The sequence below is a fragment of the Bos indicus x Bos taurus genome, chromosome 19, assembly GCF_003369695.1.
Source record: "Bos indicus x Bos taurus breed Angus x Brahman F1 hybrid chromosome 19, Bos_hybrid_MaternalHap_v2.0, whole genome shotgun sequence".
NCBI classification, from domain to species: Eukaryota; Metazoa; Chordata; class Mammalia; order Artiodactyla; family Bovidae; genus Bos; species Bos indicus x Bos taurus.
In genome coordinates, this window is record NC_040094.1 from 45,027,942 (window position 1) to 45,048,148 (window position 20,207).

At 51.2% G+C, this 20,207-nt stretch overlaps 1 protein-coding gene across 1 annotated transcript; it reads left to right on the plus strand.

Moving 5' to 3' along the window:
- The first annotated feature begins 2,942 nt into the window (after positions 1-2,942).
- Positions 2,943-18,435, plus strand: C19H17orf53 (chromosome 19 C17orf53 homolog). The gene is made up of 10 exons (XM_027518951.1): positions 2,943-3,173; positions 4,182-4,232; positions 6,988-8,142; positions 9,406-9,489; positions 10,444-10,584; positions 11,201-11,309; positions 11,497-11,582; positions 11,923-12,048; positions 13,556-13,673; positions 15,816-18,435. Exons 1-10 carry the CDS (start codon positions 3,171-3,173, stop codon positions 15,905-15,907), a joined length of 1,965 nt encoding a protein of 654 aa, XP_027374752.1. The 5' UTR covers positions 2,943-3,170; the 3' UTR covers positions 15,908-18,435.
- The last annotated feature ends 1,772 nt before the right edge of the window (positions 18,436-20,207 follow it).

The following is a 20,207-nucleotide window of genomic DNA, read 5'->3' on the forward strand; positions in this document are numbered from 1 at the left end:
ACCAGGCTCCTCTGTCCATGGGACTCTCCAGGCAAGAATACTGGATTGGGTTACCATTTTCTTCTCCAGGGTATCTTCCCAACCGAGATATTGAACCCCCATCACCTGCATTGGCAGGCAGATTCTTTACCACTGAGCCACCAGGTAAGCCCATTACTATAGATTAACTCAGTACTAATGAAACATTCCCCTTTGTACTTGACTTCACAGCTGAAGTTCTGGTGTCTTCTGGTATGGGTCCTCCTACCTGAATCCTAGAACCCACCTTTCCGTTTCCCAGAATCTACCCTTCCTTTTTGGTCTGAGTCTCCATTATCCTCAACCCTGGTTATTAGTAGTAAGCCCACTAACCCCTCTTCTAAAAGAAGGAAGAAGAGGACCAGACTAGATCACCATGGGGATCTAGTCTTTGCTTTTATTTTGGAGGAAAGTGTCAGGAAGAAGACCTGTTATTTGGAGGAGAATCCTTCAGCATGAGAAAGTGAAAGTCATTCAGTCGTGTCTGACTCTTTGTGACCCCATGGACTATACAGTCTATGGAATTCTCCAGGCCAGAATACTGGAGTGGGTAGCCATTCCCTTCTCCAGGGGATCTTCCCAATCCACGGATCGAACCCAGGTCTCCCGCATTGCAGGTGGATTCTTTACCAGCTGAGCCACAGCGAAGACCAAGTATACTGGAGTGGGTAGCCTATCCCTTCTCCAGCGGATCTTCCTGACCCAGGAATTGAACTGGGGTCTCCTGCATTGCAGGCGGATTCTTTACCAACTGAGCTATCAGGGAAGCCCAAGTCAAATCAGCATGACTGTCCTCCCCAAATTTAAAATCATAGACAACTTCCTCACTGTGGCCTGCCAGCCCCTCTCCAAAATGTCCCTGGCCCACATTTTCCATTTACTTCAGCCATCACTCCCACCCCCATCTAAGTTCTAACAGGAGGTGGGGGTGGCATTTGCCAAGTTCACTGAACTCAGAAAGGCAATGGAGGAGAAAGCATAGGACTTCCAATCAGAAGAGCCACCACCGAATGACTGTATGACCCTGAGGGTGTCCCTTCCCCTGTGGGCCTCAAGTTCCTAATCTGTAAGTAATACCCACCCTTCACTCTTCGTGGAATCTCGTGAAGACAAAATGAGCCAATGGTTAAAACTGGAAGATGGAAACTACAGTGTGGGTAAGAGTTGATAGTATTCCTCTTGGCCTTTTGGCCTCTGTGATGTCCCTTTAGCTGGAGCTGTCTGAGCCCAGATCCACAGGAAGCCCTGTAACTAGGTCTCTAGGACTATCCACAGTTGGGTTGCCTGGGTTCCCTGGGAGGAGAGGGGGCCTGTAAATGGGCGGGTTGGGGGTCTGTCCCCTAGTTCAGAAGCACAAAGGCCTTGAAGGAATTCCTAACTTGGATGAGAGTTAGAGGTTCAGGTTTCCTCTCTCATCACCATTATGGCCTCCATTCTGACATATGACAGGTTAACTGTTCCACAAGGAGCAATGATAGAAGTCATAGGCTTCCAAGAGGTCAGACCAGGCCAGGCAGTCTGCCCTTGGGAAGATGCATGGCTGGTTCAGATCAGATAGTTAAGAACTCACATCAGCTACCTTCCTTCTGCCTTTTGAGTCCTCAAAACTATGCAACCTGTGCTGTCTCTCAACTGTTTTCATGATAAGCAAGAAGGGAAACTGAGGTCAGGCTGAATCAGTAACCACAGTAGGCTTTAGTGATAACAACTGGACTTCCCAGATCACTAGGCCCTCTCCTGGTCTCTATCTTTTGTTCTGTGTCTCCCTGACTTGTTCATATTTTATTTATTTATTTAATATATATATTTTTGGCCACTGTGTGGTTTTCAGGATCTTAGCTCTCTAACTAGGAACTGAACTAGTGCCCAAGGCAGTGAAAGCATGGAGTCTTAACTACTGGACCACCAGGAAAATTCTCTCCCTGACTTGTTCATGAACTTGAGAGTACAAGGAGTCATTCTTTTCTCTATCCCCAATGTTAAGCACTGTGCCTGATAAATAGTAGTCCCTGTGTCTTTCATTTATTAATTCTATAGAGCATTGTTCTAAGTGCTGGGGATACAGAGTTGAACAAGCCAGACAATGTCCCTATCCTTATGGAGTTCATATTCTAGTGAGGAAGACACACAATAAAGATGTAAACCATGACGATTATCAATAATGAAAAATGCTGAGAAGGAAATTAAGCGTTGCGATGGGGTGAGGGATGTTACTTGAGAGATTAATGTGACAGGGAAGATCTGACATCTAAACTGAAACATGAAGGATGAGAACAGCCCAGCAGCGAACATCTTGCTTAATAAATATGTGTGGCAAGAATAGACGGATGGATGGATGGATGGACAGATTAATTCTATACAGACAAACGAACAGGGTGGATTCCGGTGTGAATGAGAATCATGCTGTTAATCTCAGTCCCTAGTATGCTTAACACAAGAGAGGAAGGTGGTCAGGATGGGATGTACTGCTGCTGCTGCTAAGTCGCTTCAGTCGTGTCCTACTCTGTGCGACCCCAGAGACGGGGGCCCACCAGGCTCCCCGGTCCCTGGGATTCTCCAGGCAAGAACACTGGAGTGGGTTGCCATTTCCTTCTCCAATGCATGAAAGTGAAAAGTGAAAGTGAAGTCGCTCAGTCGTGTCCGACTCCTAGCGACCCCATGGACTGCAGCCTACCAGGCTCCTCCGTCCATGGGATTTTCCAGGCAAGAGTACTGGAGTGGGGTGCCATTGCCATGGGTCCCAAATTCCCAACCTTGCTCTCAACCCGAGTGCGCATGGAGCAAACGGATTGGACCCAGGGTCTGCTGGGGGGCGACCGAGAGCTCATGCCTTTCCCTTTAAGGCTGGAGCGGAAGACCGCGGTGAAGGGCCTTTGGGTCGGCGGGAAAGAAATAGGTCTGCCCCTTTAAGAGGGCGGAGACGCTGAGTGGCGGCGGCTTCGAACGCGGCCTAGGGAGCCAGCCCCCCAGGTTCCCGACCACCCTCCTTCGGCCCCCACCTGGATTTCCAAGACGCCTCTCTCCGACTTTGCCCCAGAGACACTGTCGCCAGGACTCTGACCCTCCCACGTGGATCAAGGCCGAAGCTCCGGCGACCCCTGGAGTCAGGGTCTGTCCGGCCAAGCCGCGGCCGGAGCCTACTGGCGGTCGCCATGGTAATGTCGCGCCGGGGACCACCCGGCCGCCGGGTCCCCGGGCCGCGGGGACCTATCTTCCGGGTTCCAGACTCTCCCTCATGCGAGCTGCAGGACCGGGTTAGGGTTTCAGGGAGAGCTTGGTGGGGTCGGGACGCCTGGCTCTAGTCAGGGCTCGGCTTGGACATGCCCGGCCCCCCAAAAAAGGTCTCCCACTCATCTCCCTCAGGGTTTCATCTCCCAGTCTCTAACCTTCCGTTTCACTAAGGAAGACTCTGGTTCATCCTTACGGGTGTGCTCAAACGTCACGCCTCCCGGGCCCTCCCCCTCCCCCAACCATTCCAGTCTGTTTCTTGACATTGGGCGATAGGTCTCCCTAACTGTAGCTCTTGCTGCTTTGGCAGCTGGAGTTAGGCACATCCCTTGGCTCTAGGGCTGACACACTTTTAATGCCTGCCACAGCAGCCCTGCTGTCCAGAAAGATCTGTGGGGATGAGGGTGGAGGTGGGGGAGGTACATCCCACCTCCCAGGACCCTAGCTTCTGGGTGTTCGATAAAAGGAAACCACTGACTTGTCTTTCAGAATCAAGGCCTCTGTGCTGGGCATGCTTGGATTTATGGTAATATCCCTTATATCTGACAGGGGTTCCCCAGGCCAAGCCCCTGGGGGTGTGGCAAAATCCTTAGACCTACATGCCCTGTACTGGGTCTAAAGAATGACACAGGCTCCCTTGGGCAGCCTTCCCTTTGCTTCCTCCCTCTTATTACAAGATTAACACAGATAGACCTAAGGGAATTATTTTACGAGAGAGGATTCTAAATCATCCATCTAAGTCTTTAAGTAAACCCCATCTCTCCTCATCCTTTATTCCTTCCCCAACACAGAGGAAAACAAAACAAAACAAAACAAGCAAACAGAAAACAGTACACCTGATGTCTTGTTAGAATTAGGAAAAAGCAGAGTGAAGACAAAATGTACTTGCAAATGGTATTTCTCCTCCAACCTCAATTGCTTTGTTTTCCTTTCAGGCATGCAGTCTGCAGAAGCTGTTTGCTGTGGAAGAGGAGTTTGAAGATGAGGTAAGGAAGTGTTGGTGATCAGAGATGGCACCCAGGCCTAGAACTCAAATTTCCTTTTACCTGACATGTGTATCTTTTTTTCCTTTTTTTTCTGTGAGAGGCTTAGAGATGAGAAATATAAACAACCCACTTAACTGTCTTAAAAACAAATAAAAAACCAGAGAGATGAGCTGCTTAATTGTCATACCTTTAAATTATAAGGGCCTTTGCCTGGAAGCTGTGTCACGTGGATGATTGGATTCACCTTCATGATGACATACTTCATGTGGGAAGAAAGTTAATGGAGAGGCAGAGACAGCGCAGCTACTAGACAGCTGGGGGCCCAGGGTCACCAACTGGCCACCTGAGCCAGGGCAAAGTATTTCATTCTCTGGCCTTCCATTTTCTCTCTTATGACATGAGGGATGTTCTTCTGCCTCAAACATTCTTCCCTTCCCTGCTCCCTCTGGAGAAGATGAGGGATTAGATTAGACCTGAAGCTGGCATCTTAGAATCACCTCTGCTGAGTCCCTGCCACGTACCAAATAAATCAGAATTTCTGGGGATGGGCCCAGGCAGGGGTATTTTTAATCTCTTGGTGCAGCCAGAGACCACTGAACTAGTGATCTGCAATACTGTCTTCCCACTCAGATCTAACAGATGTAGTTTCATCTGGGTGGCCCAAAATTGTTATGTCAAATCCTTTTCAGAAAGAAACAGGATTTAAGTGAATAAAGCCCCCAGAGGTAAATTAAACTGCTTAAGAATACAACACTGGGCTTCCTTGGTGGCTCAGTGGTAAATAGTCTGCCTGTCAGTACAGGAGAGATGGGTTCGATCCCTAATCTGGGAAGATCCCAGATGCTGTGGGGCAGCCAAGCCAATGCATCACAACTATTGAGCCTGTGCTCTAGGGCCGGGGAGCCATACCTACTGAGCCCACGTGCCATGACTACTGAAGGCACACGCCCTAGAGCCCTGTGCTCCGCAGCAACAGAAGCTACCTCGGTGAAAAGCCTGTGCACTGCAACTAGAGTGTAGCCCCTACTCGCCGCAACTAGAGAAAAGCCCACGCAGCAACGAAGGCCCAGCAAGCTAAAAAAATACAGCACCAATAGCCAGCACCAACATTAGACGTAACTCCAGTCTAATGTACATGGAAACTACTAAACTACATTTATAGAAGAGTTGCTCTGGTTTATCAATGACAAGCCATTCAGAGCTACTTTTTGACTCCCAGTGGTTTGCTTTTAAAAAATCACTTCTAGATTTGTCCGGATGCCTAATTTATGCCTAGTGAGATGGTGCACCAAGGACCCTTGTGGCAGCCACAGCCCCATACTTCCCTCCCTTTGAAGCTTTTGAAACCTGAGGTTTGAAGGGAGAAACAGACCTTTTAAAATTCCCTCTCTGGCTTGTCTCATACCCTGAGGCCCCAAGACATAGTGACAGACGCATGTATGAGTTCCAGTCCTGGTTCTGTGAAGTTACTTAACCTCTCTGAGTCTCGGTTTCTATATCCATAAAACAGGGATAATAATATACCTATTCATAGGGTCATTGTGAGAATTCATTGAGAGAATTCTGGTAAAATGTTTACATGGTACCTGGCACCCAGTGAGATGCTTCACATGTTAGGTGTTTTGTTATCATTTGGGGACTTGATTTTTGTTTTTAAAAATAACTCAAAACTGCCAGCTTTGTCAAGGAGATATGTGTCCTTGTCCTTTCAGCTTTGGAGATGTGTAATTACAGACTGAAAAAGTGACCCTCCTGGGTCTTACCAGGTCAAGGTAGGACTGCTAGGCTAGTAATGGAATTAAGAGTGAAGGACTCTGACAGCTCAAGTTTCTGTTCCATGACCAGTCCCTTCCCCCTTCCCAAGGCAGATGACATCATGTCTGAGAGGGAGCTCTTCAGGGGAAAAGGGCTCCATCAACTCCCAGGGTCATCAGGATTTTATTCCTGCTGTAATTCTAATATTATTATTATTACTAAGTCCTAAAGTAGTCCTGTTGGAGTATGCTAGTCTCCTGATAATACACCAAGCAGGAAAGATCCTTTCTCTAGCCTAGACAATCTAGTGCGGCAGCAGGGGTGGGGGTGGAGGGGACCTTCCTGTCAGTTAAATCAGCAGTTCTGACTCAAAAACACCCTCGGAACAGGTCTGTTGCTCTTGAAGGTGTCAATCTCACCTTGCTTCCCAACTGGAATCCATACTTAATTTAACTTGCCTGAAAAGCTATATTTAACTTCTGCCTATTTTGCTGGATCCAAGGCCTCTTTGACTTACCGAAGACTCTATGTGTGTGTGTGTGTGTGTGTGTGTGTGTGTGAGATGGGGGGAGGAGTGGGTTGAGGACACGAAGCAAGACCAGCTCCTGAGTACACAGGCTGGACACCGGAAAGCTAATTTCCTTGAGACGGGTGTGTGCCCTGGGGAATTTGTTTGACTCCTTGGTGACCTGGTTCCTTTGCTTCTCTTACTGCTCCAACTGCCACCACCACCCCACCTCCTCTCCCCTCCCCTCCCCCTCAAGACTGAAGAAAGAGAGAAGCTACCTGAAGACTTAGCCTTAGAATGTCTGGCAGAAGCCTGGTGGCGGACTCTTGGGCAAGGTCAAAGGTGGTGAGAGAGTCTACAGCTGCCTTACATGTCTTGGTTTCCTGTTTGCGTGTATCTGCACACACAGACACACCACATGCCTGAAACAGTAAAAGCAGAGTGCTTCTTGACTTCCAGACGCCAAGACCCATTGTCTCTGCTTCTTTGTAGGATTTCTTGTCGGCTGTGGAGGATGCAGAAAACCAGTTTGCGGGCTCACAGCCTGGAAATGCCGGGTGCCTGAGACCTGTCTCCTCCCGGCCACAGGAGGCCCAGCTGCTGCCTCAAGTCACTGCCCCAGCAGAGGCTGCGGGCCTGCCAGCCCTGGGACGTCGCCTTCCTACCTGCGGTGGGCCTAGGGCCACTGGGGGTGCACTTCCCACAGGAACAGCTGCCCTAAGGCCTGTCTCGACATCCAGCAGCTGGATTGGCAATCAGGGAAGAGCGACACTGACAGAAGTGCTTGAAGAGCCAGGAAGACCCCAGTCCTCAGCCTCCCACCCCCAGCTCACCTTCAGGAGCAAAGAGCAGGTGATTGGTGGCTTCGAGGGGCCTGAACAAGATGAATTTGATAAGGTCCTGGCAAGCATGGAGCTGGAGGGGCCCAGCTTGGAGCTGCAACTTGGAGTTCACAGTGAGGCCGCAGGAATCCTGCCCAGCTGGCAGCAGGAGGACTCTACACTGGCTAAAAAGACTCGGGTGGCTGATCTGAGCAGACCTTGTCAAAGAGGACCTGTGCCTTCCCCCCACGTAACTGGTATCCCATCAGCCCCAGATCCCACAGTCCTCTGCAGGACTCCACAGCCTCACTTGAGACCTGGAACCACGGGTAACTTTCCTGTTCCAGCTACCTCAGTGGTTTGTGCTCAGCCACCCCACTGGGAAGTCTCTCCTGTGGGTCCCCCTCCTCGAACACCTCAGCCTCTCCAAGCTGCTGGCAGGCCCATTCAGAGCAGCCCTCAAAATCGTTTCCCTGCTCAGCCATTCCGGTCTCCAAACACCTGTTCAAGTGGCAAACTCCGTTTTCTTAGACCCCGGACTCCCAACTCAAGCTGTGCTGCTCCCTCAAAGACCAGCTGTGGACTGTTTCCTCAGGGTCCACCCCAACCCCGAACTCCAGCGTCTTCTGTCCTGTCTCCTGTCTGCACCCCGAAGGGTCCCAGTCCCTCTCCGCTCCCTCAAGCCACTCTGCAGACGCCCATCGTCACCAACCACCTGGTGCGGCTGGTCACCGCTGCCAGCCGGACACCGCAGCAACCCACCTGCACCTCCACCCGGGCCAAGATGCGCCGTTTCCCCGGCCCAGCAGGGCTCCTGCCTCACCAGGTGAGTGACAGCTTTGCTCTGGCCAGAGCCAGAGCTCCCCAGGCAGCTCCCCAGGCCGCTGGAGAGCAGCCGGGTGTGTCCCAGCCCTGCCCAATCCCAGAGGATCTTCAATCCCAGAGGAAGTGGAGGAAGGAAGGGCAGGGGTTGGGGGCTTTCCAGAGCTGTGGGAGAAGTCAGAAGTGGGGAGAACTGAAGGCCTGAAAACCACATAGATGGAGATGCCTAAGGCTCTGAGAACATCACAGTTTCCATTCATTTGTTGAGCACCTCCTGTTTACTGGCCCCGGCCAGGAAGACTCATTCTTTTATATTTACTAAGGACTGGTGTGTGTTGGGCCCTTTGCTTGGACCTGAGGATACAGAAATTAACGTAGAAATAGTTCTCATCCTTCAGAGCTCCAGGGGAGTGGAAGAAGCAGACTTAAAAACGAGATGTAAAAGGGACGGAGAGGGTAGAGGTCATTCCCTGGGTGCTGGGGAGACACTGGGCTCCTTGTGCTTCCTGGGTGGGCTTTGGACAGATGAATAGGAGATTTACAGAGGTGCGTGTTGGACAGCTGTGTCCTGGAGGACATTTCAGCAGTGGAACGACAGGAGAGAGTGTGTGCAAAGGCACAGATTCTCTGGGAGGTCCACAGAACCATTCAATGTGGCTGGTGTGTGGGGTCACCACGGGGGAGTCGGGGCTGAGCTTGGAGTGTGGATTTTGGCAGCAGTAGAGAGACAGGGTCCCTCAGACTAGTCTTAGATCCAATCCCAGATAATTGGACTCTGAGAATCTGGTCTGGTTGTGATAGGTTACCCCTTTTCCTCACATTTGAAGGGTGTTTTCTTCAATTAGAAGCGATTTCTACTCATTAACTTGCTCTTCCCTGGCACTTTAAGAGAAATCCAAGGAAGCCATGTACATTCCTCCTGGGCTGGATTCCTGTCAGGAAGGGTGAGGTCCCCAAGAAGGGGTTTGGGGAAAGCTACGCTCTTACTCACTTCAGGCCTCTCTATTCAGGTCATCACCCCCTTCAGGAAGCCCCAGGATTTGTTCCTGAGCCAGCTCCAGCTTCCTCACATTTCCCCAAACGGTCCCCAAAGCATCTTTTTTGAGCTGCCAGTGAGGCTCTTGAGACTTCGTTAGGAGAGATGTAATATGTGTTAATTGTCCCTGATAGTTTCCTGAACTCATTATGTGACCCAGACAAGAAGCTGTACTTGTAAATAACAGCTGCTGAGCTTGCTCTCGCCTTCTCCTCCTCTCTCCCCTCGCAGCACAGTGGGAAAAATCTGGACGACATCATGGTTTCCACGCCCCAGACTCCGACTCACGGTGCTCTGGCTAAATTCCGGACAGAGGTAACTGACTCCATGCAAATGCTAACTTCCTGGGACTCATTTAAGAGAGAGGGACATCCTTGTGTGTTTCAGAAGCTGAGAATCAGAATCAGTGCTGCTCAGCCTATTTTCTGGGGTCACACACCATAGCACGTTGAGGGACGCCCGTCCTGATGCCAAAGGGGTGTTAACTGATGCCATGGGTTCAGCCTTCTTTCCCAGCTAAGAAAGAACAGCCGGGCTAATTCCATCTGCCCTCAGCAGAGGAGAGTGCAATAAGTATCAGGAAATTATATCTCGGGAACCCTTCCTCTCAGGTTTCTGGGAATCAAGCTGGGAAGCTTGTGCCTTCACCTTGCCTCTGGTGTGTTCCCTCTTGGTGGGTGAGACTCAGCCTTCCTCCTCCCTGGGATTCTGGTTGACCTGCTCTGCCTCCCAGATCCACTTTTGCTTTTAATTCTCTCTAGAAGTTTTTCTCTTTGCTGTATCTCTGTATATCCACCAGTCCATTTCAGCTCCAAAACAGTAAATACTCATCTGAATTTAAAGCATTTTTTAATATAACAAGGTGTACAGTTAAAGCCAGAGGCATCTCAAGTGAAATATAATTGGTTTCAAAATTGTCTGGAAGCCTATAAATGTATGTGGGGGCTCCCTAGCCCTAAGCCTTTTTAAGTTCATTACAAGGGACAAGCGTAGCTAGCCTTTTGCATTAATATAATTAAAGTCAGGTCCTGATTTAAAATAAACTAAGTTACAGAGCACCTTTGCTCTTGTTTCTCAGTGAAAGATGTGATATGCAGCAAGTTTTCACATACCCTTTTCTGAACCTTAAGATAAACGAAAGGAGAAAACATGGCCACCTGCTCCCGGGAATTCACCCTTGCTCCCCCACCCCTCCATCCCGGCTCAGTCAGAGTCTCTAGCAAAGTGGACCCATGAACACCAGGCTCCCCTTCTGCTCTGTTGTGCCAGCTTGTTACTAGTTCCCAGGCATCAGTGGAGGAAGACTTTGGACGAGGGCCCTGGCTGACCATGAAATCTACTCTGGGTCTGGATGAGAGAGACCCTACTTGCTTCCTCTGTACCTACAGCATCATCATGGTGCTGCGAAAGGTAAGGGTTCTGGACGCTGAGACCCAGAGGAAAGGCCGTTTTTATATCTCTCCCCAACCTTCCCTGCTCCACCTTAGGCAAGGGGCACTCTGTTTGCTCCCTCCTACCCTAGGCCTGTCTCTGAGCAGCAGCATGAAGATACCATTGGGTTGTATCTTCCACTCACCTACCTTTTCACTGCCATCCACAGTATCAGGCACAGGAGAAGTGGGTTACGGGCATGTCTCCATACATCTGAGTCCTGAATGGGGTAGGGTAAGCACACTGCTCCCCTTAGAGCTCCCCCTAGGTCAGAAGTCATGTCAGACTCATGTTAGTGCATATGCTAACGTGCTCCTGCCTGTGGTCTGCGTGGTAGAGATCTATATAAATATATACACATAAATACGCAAGAGAAAGGAGGCAGGGGAAAGAAATGAAGGACCTGCCAGCTTCAAGTCTGCCGGGGGAGATGGGCTGAGCCTTAAACTGCCCCTTGGCCCTCCACAAAGGAAGATCATCACCACACTGGTATGCTGCATCACCACCCCCACCCCTCCTCAGGTTGCCCTGGCTCACTTGGGAACCTTACAGATGGGACATGTCTGGCTCAGCAAATGCCTCTTCTTGTAACCAGGCAGCCCTGAAGCAGCTTCCTGGGAACAAAGTCCCCAACATGGCGGTGATGATCAAGTCCCTGACTCGGAGCACAATGGATGCCAGCGTGGTTTTCAAGGACCCCACGGGTGAGGAGTTAGGTTCTGGTAGTGTCTGGTGAGTGGCCCCATTGAGGTCAGCAGGTGAAGAAGAGCCATCCTCTGCATTCACAGTTAGGATAACTGAGACAGTGAGCCACCTACTTCCCACCTGGGCCCAGACCAGGCTCTGTGCTGCCCTTGACCCTGAGACTGACGGGCGGCGTGGTGTTTGCAGGAGAGATGCAGGGCACGGTGCACAGGTTGCTGCTGGAGACGCGCCAGAATGAGCTGAAGCCTGGCTCGGTGGTGCTGCTCAAGCAGGTACTCTCCCCTTCCTTCCATGGAAAAAGCCCTGGTTGTCTCTCTGATTCCCTTCCCTCCCAGGCCCCAGGCAGAGAGTAGCTGCGCTGGTGCTAGACCCTGGCTTACTGGAGCCGAGTAAAGGCCTGACCTCTATCCTCCAGGGGGTGGGTAGGAGTGGGAGTGGCCTGTGAAGGGCCAGGGGTGGGCAAGTGGTTGTACTCTGGCACCAGGGTTGAGGCGAGAGTGATTTCTGTGATCCTGGTGCAGAGGCCACCAAGGGAGAGGCAGGTGGGACCAGGTGGCCAGCGGTGCTCTCTTAGGACACTGGACCCCCCCACCCACCCCTTCTCTCCTCCAGATCGGAGTGTTTTCTCCTTCACTCCGAAATCACTACCTCAATGTGACTCCCAACAACCTGGTCCGTGTTTATAGTCCAGATGCTGGAGACGGGAACATCCTCAAGGAATCTCAGTCCTTCCCCCAGGTAAGAGGAGCAGGATGGAGGAGGGATAGCTAGAGCCACTCTCCACCTGGACCTTCTGGTTTCTTCCCTTCCACCACCTTGGGGAGCAGGGATGTGAGGTGGACAGTTGCCCTACGGTGAAAAGATGTCTTTGGGGACAGGGCCATTGCCTCCTGTCCCTGGTCCAGCCACCTGCCAGATGGCACGGTAACAGGACCTAGAGGAGCAGCTGGCTTCTGAGTGATCCCTGAGTGTCTGATGGCAGACTTGAACGTCATATAGCATGGGAGTCACTTGAGAACTAACCAAGGTGACAGTCCACAAAGGGGCGGGGCCCTCAGTGAGTGACTGAGGGTTGGACTTGCTGCAGGTGGCTGTGCAGAGAACAGACAGCTACAGATGGTCCGTCAGGTGAGCCAGCCCTTGCTCGACATCTTTCCCCCTGCTTTCCACCTCTGCTAGGTGAGGGGACACCAGCCTAGAATGCCTTGGGGAACCAAGGAAGACTGAGTTCCAGGCAGCTCCACTCCAGGGTGAGGGTGCAGAGCCCGGCCTTGACTTGGCACACAGTGTTCCCTCTGGCCACCTGCACCTTCCTGGGATCCTGAGTTGTTGTCATGGCCTGGCCTGGGGGTCAGGAGACCTGGGTCATGTCCCTCCTCTGCTGGAAATTTATAACATGACCTTGGGCAAGTCCTGTCCCTTCCCCTGCTGTTGCTTTGTCTATAAAATGAGTCTATAAAGTTATAATCTGTGACGTCTAGTCAAGTTATGCTTTTAGCTCTAATTTGCTACTTCTCATCTTTCTCCCTAACCTTCTACATTCTCTCAGTATCACCCCTTTCTAACAAAGCATCTTGATTTCCTTTTAAATTTCAAGTCACCCCTGGACTTCCCTGGTGGTCCAGTGGTTGGGATTCCATGCTTCCACTGTAGGGGGCACAGGTTCAGTCGCTGGTCAAGGAACTAAGATCCTGCAAGCCAAATGGCATGGCCAAAAAAAAAAGATCCAAGTCATCCATACTTGTTGAAAAAAAATTAAAATGGTACAGAATAAAGAAACATAAAACTGACCCTTCCCTGTTTGCATTCCCTAGGGCTAACCATGGTTAACAGGTTTAATTACTAATTTTAATTACCTATTCATATATTAGCTATTTGGGGGATTGTTAATAGTTCATTTTTAATTCCAGCCTAACTCCTTAGTATATTTCTGAATGGCCTCTTCACTGTCTGCTCCAGTTACAGAGATTCCCTAAAACATCAGATACCAACTGAATTAGAAAAGAAAATCAGCCAAAAAGTTTTTTGGTTTTGTTCTATTTATTTTTAAATTATCTGTTCTTTGGGGTGTTTGGTATTTCAGCTACCTCCCCAGCATAGGCTGGGTGACTGGCCACTGCCGCATTCCTCTGTCCTGTCTTTCCTGAGCCCCTACCTATTCCTTTGAGCTTGTCTGGGTGGAGATGGTACCGTCTAGAGAGATTTCAGGGGCACAGGTATTGGTAACCAGATCCTCTGTCCCCAGGATCTTGGAAGTTTCCATGAAAGCCTCCAGCAAGAGAGCGAGAAGCCTGGGAAAGGGCTCCAAACAGCACAGAACCCAGAGGCAGGGGCGACTCTCGAGAAAGAACTCCCAGAAGCAGGTAAGACGGTCAGTCCACCCAGGAGCCAAAAAAATGCTCCTCCTATTTCCTCTTGAATAGCTCAGGCAGATTGTTCTGGCTGCATCTTGTTCCTCCTCCTGTGAATCTTTGCATCTTACAGAAATTAGACGTGGTGTCTTTCCTGGCAAGGCTGCAGACCACAAACTAATTAACACAAAGAATGTGATCCTCAGCTCCTGCGTTTCCAGGCCATGTGCTGTTAGCCACAAGGAGGAGATAGACTGGCGCCAGCCTTGAGTCTTCTGTGGGCTGATGGCTAAACCACAGAGGCAGATTTCTCCATCCTGACTAAGCTCTGAGGCCCTCCAGGTGGTGCTAAGGGGTCCAGCATCCCCGTAGTTAGGGTGGGACCAGGATACAGATCTGAGAGGCCCAAATACAGACCTCTTCGTGGAGGGCCAACTTGTTCCTCAGGAGGGAGCCTCACCCAGGTGATGCTAACACAGTCCAGGTCTGGTCCTTAGCTCTTGGATCCCACAAATGGAACCCTCATGGGATTATGGGTAGGTGTCTCCATGTTAACCAAACTCACAGTAGACCATGGATAAGCCACAGAGCCCATTTATTTATATTGTATGAAAAAGTATCTACCCCGTGTGCTGGAATCTTCTCTAGAATCTTCCACTATCTCCTTGTAAGTCAGCTTGAGGACAAGCCAAACCCTCCTCAGAAGGTTGCTGGTGGTCATGGAATAAGAGAGGCAAGCTGCCTGTAGAATGTTGTGGTTGGTGTCACATCTCCACAGTAGGGACAGACCTGCCAGGCAGCACTGGGAGACACAGATGCGGATTCCTGCTCTGAGTCCCATTCCCCTTGACTCACACTGGCTGCTCATTCCCCTTCATTTACCCTATCGTTTCTCCAGACAGTGTAGCTAGTGAGCGGCAACATTTTTGTTAAAAGCAAATTCCAGTCCTACATCCCTGGGTACAATGCTGGTCACCCGAGTTAAATTTAAATGCCCCCAAACTGACTTCTGGGCTTCCCAGATGGCACAGTGGTAAAGAATCTGCCTGCCAATGCAGGAGACGTGGGTTTGATCCCTGAGTTGGAAAGATCTCCTGGAATAGAAGATGGCAACCCACTCCAGTATTCTTGCCAGGAAAATTCCATGGACAGGGAAGCCTGGCAGGCTATAGTCCATAAGGTCACAAAGACTCAGACACGACTGAGCATGTGCACAGACTTAACTTCTGCCCTGCTAACAGCAGTGTTTGTCCGGTGCTCTGTGCCAGACTGGGAGCTGGCCTCTGCAGGTATAGTTTCCAGCCTGACTGACGCTAGGGCTGCCTAATTCCATCCATTCAGCGGGCGTTTTCTAGTTGGAAGCCGTGGCTCTGGCGTCAAATGGATGCGCACTTGGGCAAGTAGTTGACCTCTTTAAACCCTGTTCTCTTGGGCAAAGTAAGGATTGTAACAGGAACCACCACGAGATGCCCTCTGCAGGGGCCATGTGAGGCCGAAGTGAAGTGATGAGTGTAACGTGTGCGGGCCTGTGCCTGGCACCAGGTGTGCCCCCAGTACATGTTAGCTGCTCTTGTTCACAGTCAGAGGAGCAGTAGGGGTTACTGAGGCAGCTGTTTCCAGCTTCTCAGGCAGAAGTACCCATCCGAGAACTGTAGTCAGGACAGTTACTTCTGTCCTCTCGGCTCACAGAGGCACTTTGGGGGAGGGGACGGTGACTTCTCCCACCATGCAGAGTGCAGGTGAGAGACCATGTGAATGAGCTGTGTGATTCTGAGCACATCTAAGGGCTTTTCCCAGCCTTCTTTCTCCCTCTGTCCAATCAGACGGTTGCACTAGGAGACCTCTGACGCCTTTCTGCTCAGGCACTGTGCTTCAGGATGGAAAGAAGAACCATGGAGGCCCAGGGGGAGCCCCTTTCTTTGCAGAGTGACCTTGGCATTTTGCCTCTGCCTTTTGTTGAGTGTGGGGAGCAGAAAGGAGATGGAAATCAGGCCAGCCTCAGGCCCATCGATGTGGGGACCACTGCCCAGAGAGCCCCCTCCCTAACTGCAGCCGGGTTCAGACCCTCCTGAAGGGTGGGAGCTTCAGCTCTGAGTCACAAGGGGCCCTCAGGTTATCACTGAGTCTCCCCACCCTCCCTGTCCTCCTCTGCAGATGACCTGGATGGACTCCTGAGCGAGCTCCCTGAAGACTTCTTCTGTGGGACCAGCAGTTGGGACTGCCCCAAGGCTGGGCACCCGCCGTGAGCTGGCAGCCTCTCAGCACCACGCCAGAGCTCTGGCTGTGTCTGATCACATGCCTGGGAGAGAGGAGGACCAGCACAGCTGGAGAGCAGACAGAATTCTGAGACCTCTGTGGTCGTTCACACCCTGGACGCTTTCCCCAAGAACACACTTGTCCCTCGGATTCTGCACTGTCCTCACTTTGGGTCTTCCTTTGGCAAGCGGAACTCTGCTCGGTATTGGATCTACTGTCCTTCGAGTCCTTGGGTGCATATCCCTTCTCCTTCAACAGGGAAGGTGTGTCACTCTCCCACCTCCCCTTGACTTGAGAGGATGCTGGGCCTGGGCCCTTGACTCCCTAGTCCCAGGACAGCTGAGGAGCCAAGAGAAGCTGTGGCTTCTGTGGCAATCTGTCCCTCTGGACAAGGAAGGAACACACTCAGGCTTCCCTCTGCTTTGTCTCTTGAGGCCTATAGCTGCCCAGCTCACCTGTGTCTGGGGCTCCAAGGTGCGGGGGCATGGGTGTAGCTGGGGCATCTTATTCTGAAATAAAAGCAGCTGCCTGCTTTACCTGCCTGCCTCTCTTTCCCAGCCTCTCAGCTCCTTGTCCTATCTGCTCTGCCCCTGGTGCCTTGGCCAGGACAGAGCCAAAGCTACTCATTTTCTTTCTCTTTTTTCTTACAGACTTTTTTTTTTTTGCTGCACTGGGTCTTAGTTGTAGCACATGGGGTCTTTAGTTCCAGCATGTGAACTGTTAGCTGCAGCATGTTCCCCAACCAGGGATCAATCCCAGACCCTCTGCATTGGGAGCTCAGAGTCTTGGCCACTGGACCACCAGAGAAGTCTCTATAAACTTTTTGACAGTTTGAGATTTATAGGATTATTGCAGAGATGTTACAGGGAGTTCTCCTATACCTCACAACCAGTCTAAGAGCCAGTATTGACACATTATTAACTGAACTCTATGCTTTATTGACATTAACCCAGTTTTCCCCTAAAATTCTCTTTCTCTTCCAGGATCCCATGTAACATTTAGTCATCTTGTCTGTATAGACGTCTCTTGGCTGTGGTAGTTTCTCAGACTTCCTTGTCTCTTAATGACCATGACAGCTTCCAGGAGCACAGGTCTCGCTTCTTGTCGGATGCCCCCTTGTTGGAATTTGTCTGGTGTGTTTTCATGACTAGACGAGGGTTATGTGTTTGGGAGAGGAAGAGCACACAGGTGAGCTCCTGTCCTCATCGCATCATATCAAGGGTTGGTGTGGACTTTGATCACCTGGCTGAGATAGGCTGTGTCAGGTTTGGTCAGGTTTCTCCGCTGTCAAGTTACTCTTTTTCACTTTTTCCACACAACTTTGGAAGGAAGTCACTCTGCCGCCTCCACTTAAGGAGTGAGGGGTTATGTTCTCTGCCTCTTGAAGGGCAGAATATCTACATGGATGATTTGAAATTCTGCGTGGAAGATTGGTCTGTTTTCCCTTATTTTTTGTTCAGTCACCCATTTATTATCAGTATGGACTCGTGGATATTTATTTTATACTTTGGGTTAGAGTCCACTACTACTTTATTCTGTTGCCAAGCAACTCTTCGCCACTGTAGATTCTCTGTACCACCTTGAAGGCAAGAATTGGACAAGGGTCATGGGTGGTGTATAAAAGGTCTAATTATACCAAGTAACCAGCCAACCTTGTTTTCCTGTATGGAATGAAGGGAAAAGAGGAAGATGCTCTCAACATATGTTTGAGGAGATGTGAGCCCAGTTTGATGGCCAGCTTTGCCTGCCTCTGCCTCGGCTTTCACTAGGCAGCTGTGAGTCGGGGCCTCCAATAGACTTGGCACTGATCTGGGGAAGGCGTTATTTTCCCTGTTTCCAAAGAGATCCCAGGGATCCCAGCCTCAGAGCTGAAGGCAGCAAGTGCCTTAGGAACTCCACATTCACCTGGCGGCTGGCGGCAGTGGGACTCTTCCAGAAGGCTTTTGTGGCCCAAGCCCGGGAACAGGCAGGAGCTAATTCACCAGCTCTACCCTTTCACACTCTCAATTAGTCTTCCTGCTTGAACACCTACCTGAGGTGGTTGGATGGCTTCACCGATTCAATGGACATGAATTTGGGCAGACTCCGGGAAATGGTGAGGGACCAGGAAGCCTAGAGGGTTGTGGTCCATAGGTTCAGGAAGAGTCAGACACGACCTGGTGACTGAACAACACCTGAGCGCACCACGTACTTTCTTTTCCCCAGCTGCTAACTCCCCAGCTCTGCCTCTCTAGCCTAGATCTGGGCCAGAGCCCTTCTACTCCGGTGGTCTTCGTGCAGCTAAACCACCCGTTCCCCCGGCCTGTGTACCCATCGCCCCTCAGCCCCTTGGAGCTCTGTTCTTCACTCTTAACCATCCTGACAGATGTCCTGATTTCTTGTGTACTCTGTCACCCCATAGGCTCTGAGCTCCCAGAAGACAGGCTGGGTATCCAGTCACCTGGCCCTGTTTCTGCCAATAAAACTGGGCTCCCTGTGGGTACATGTATGGGTTGAAGTAAAGGCCTCAGGAAGTTAATGCTGTGCATAGTTTTTCTGCCCTCAGGAAGTTAAGGCTAAGGACAGGACACAGAACATAGGGTGTCTCTGGGGACTGAGCTGTAGTCAGCACCTTCAGGCCTGTGGCAAGAAGGCTGCAGAGAGGCTGGGGAGGTCAGGGCAGCCTCAGGCCCCGCTCACAATGACTACTGTGAACCTCAGAGAAGGCCCCTCATGGCCCCACCTACCTTGCCAGCTCCCAACCCTGGGAACCCAGATTGGGTGCTCAGCCGGGCCGTTGGCGGGGCAATTAAAACACCAAGTGGGTGCCAACACAGTTAATCACACCTGCATTTATAGAGGCGCCTTTCTCTGAGGATCTCCAAGCCCTCGCTGGGCATGATCTCATTGCTTCTCTGGGATCCCCCACCCTGGAATACCACCACGAAGCTGGGGCCAGAGTGGGTGAACAGCAGGGTAAAGGCGGAGCCAGAAACAGGCCAGGCTGCTGCCACACACGTGGGCAGGCAGATGCGTGTCCGCTCTGGTGGAGAATGGGGGCCTTCAGTCAACGTGCTGCACGCAGGAGGCCAGCCTGTAACAAGACCTACTGTGTGCCATGACCTGCCGGGGACCAGAAACCCAACTGAACCCACTCAGGTCCTGCTCTGGAGCCACAGTACATGGGCACACACGAGGCCCTCCAGAGCATGGATGGGGGGCAGCTGGAGCCTCAGGGGTGGGAGATCTGAGCAGGTGTCTCCCAGAGCAGGCGACCTTTGAGGGATGAGTCAGAAGGGACTTCCAAGTGGAGGGAACAGCAGGGAAGGGCGGGGAAATGTGAGGGGAATGATGCCTGAAGCAGAGCCAAACCAGGGCACGGGGGTTAGTGGGAGAGGGCAGGAGTCAGCAAACGTTTTAAGCTGGGAAATGAACCATTTCAGACAGATCCTTCCCTATGGGCAGTGGAGCAGAAGAGGGGACACCAGGTAGGAGGCTAGGCTGGTCTGGGTTAAAGGTCTTGAGATGGTAATTGAAAATGTGAGAATGAGGTGGAGTGTGTGTGTGTGTGTGTGTGTGTGTGTCTTGAGATGCTAACTGAAAATGTGAGAATGAGGTGGAGAGTGCACGCGCGCGCACGTGTGTGTGTGTGTGTGTGTGTGTGTGTGTGTGGACAGGGACAGCCAGGGCGTGCAGTCAGGGCAGGATGGGGACAGGCCGACCCTGAGGGGCTGAGAGGCCACCCTCCTCCACCCAGGAACTGAGGAGAGTTTCTGGGGCCAGGATTGGCCAGCCTCCCTCCTGCCCTCCCCTTCACTGCTGGGAACTCACAGCAGCTAGTGCTGTTTGACGGCCTCATTCCTCCCCCTAGAGGCTCCTGAAAGCAGAGCACTTTGGGTGAGTGGTTTTGTAGCTTGAGGGTCTCCATGGTCCCCAGAGTTGTGAAGTCAAGCCCTTGGTCCTCCTCAGGCAGGCATGTGAGCCCTTTTAGGAGCTAGGGAAATCAAATAAGAAAACCCTAACCAAGATTCACTGAAGGCATCGTTAGGGACCATGCTGTCCTGCTTGGAAGGTGGGGAGAGGCGCTCTTACTGAATCACTCCATCTCTGGAGTCAGACACACAGGATCCCAGCCTGGCTCCCCCTCACAAGCTGTGACCTTGAGCAAGTAGTTTCACTTTGCTAAGCCTTAAGTGCCTCATCCATGAAACAGACATAAGACCACCCATCTCAGAGGTGTTCAAACTGTGATAATCAGCCTGATCATATAATTTATTGTCAAAACCAAGGTTGCTGTTTACCCGGGGAGAG

What these genes read in the sequence shown, in the direction of transcription:
- C19H17orf53 (XM_027518951.1), top strand. An exon ending in CGGTGGTGCTGCTCAAGCAG is followed by an intron (nt 11,583 to 11,922) that starts GTACTCTCCCCT and finishes TCTCTCCTCCAG; the next exon opens with ATCGGAGTGTTTTCTCCTTC. An exon ending in AATCTCAGTCCTTCCCCCAG is followed by an intron (nt 12,049 to 13,555) that starts GTAAGAGGAGCA and finishes CTCTGTCCCCAG; the next exon opens with GATCTTGGAAGTTTCCATGA.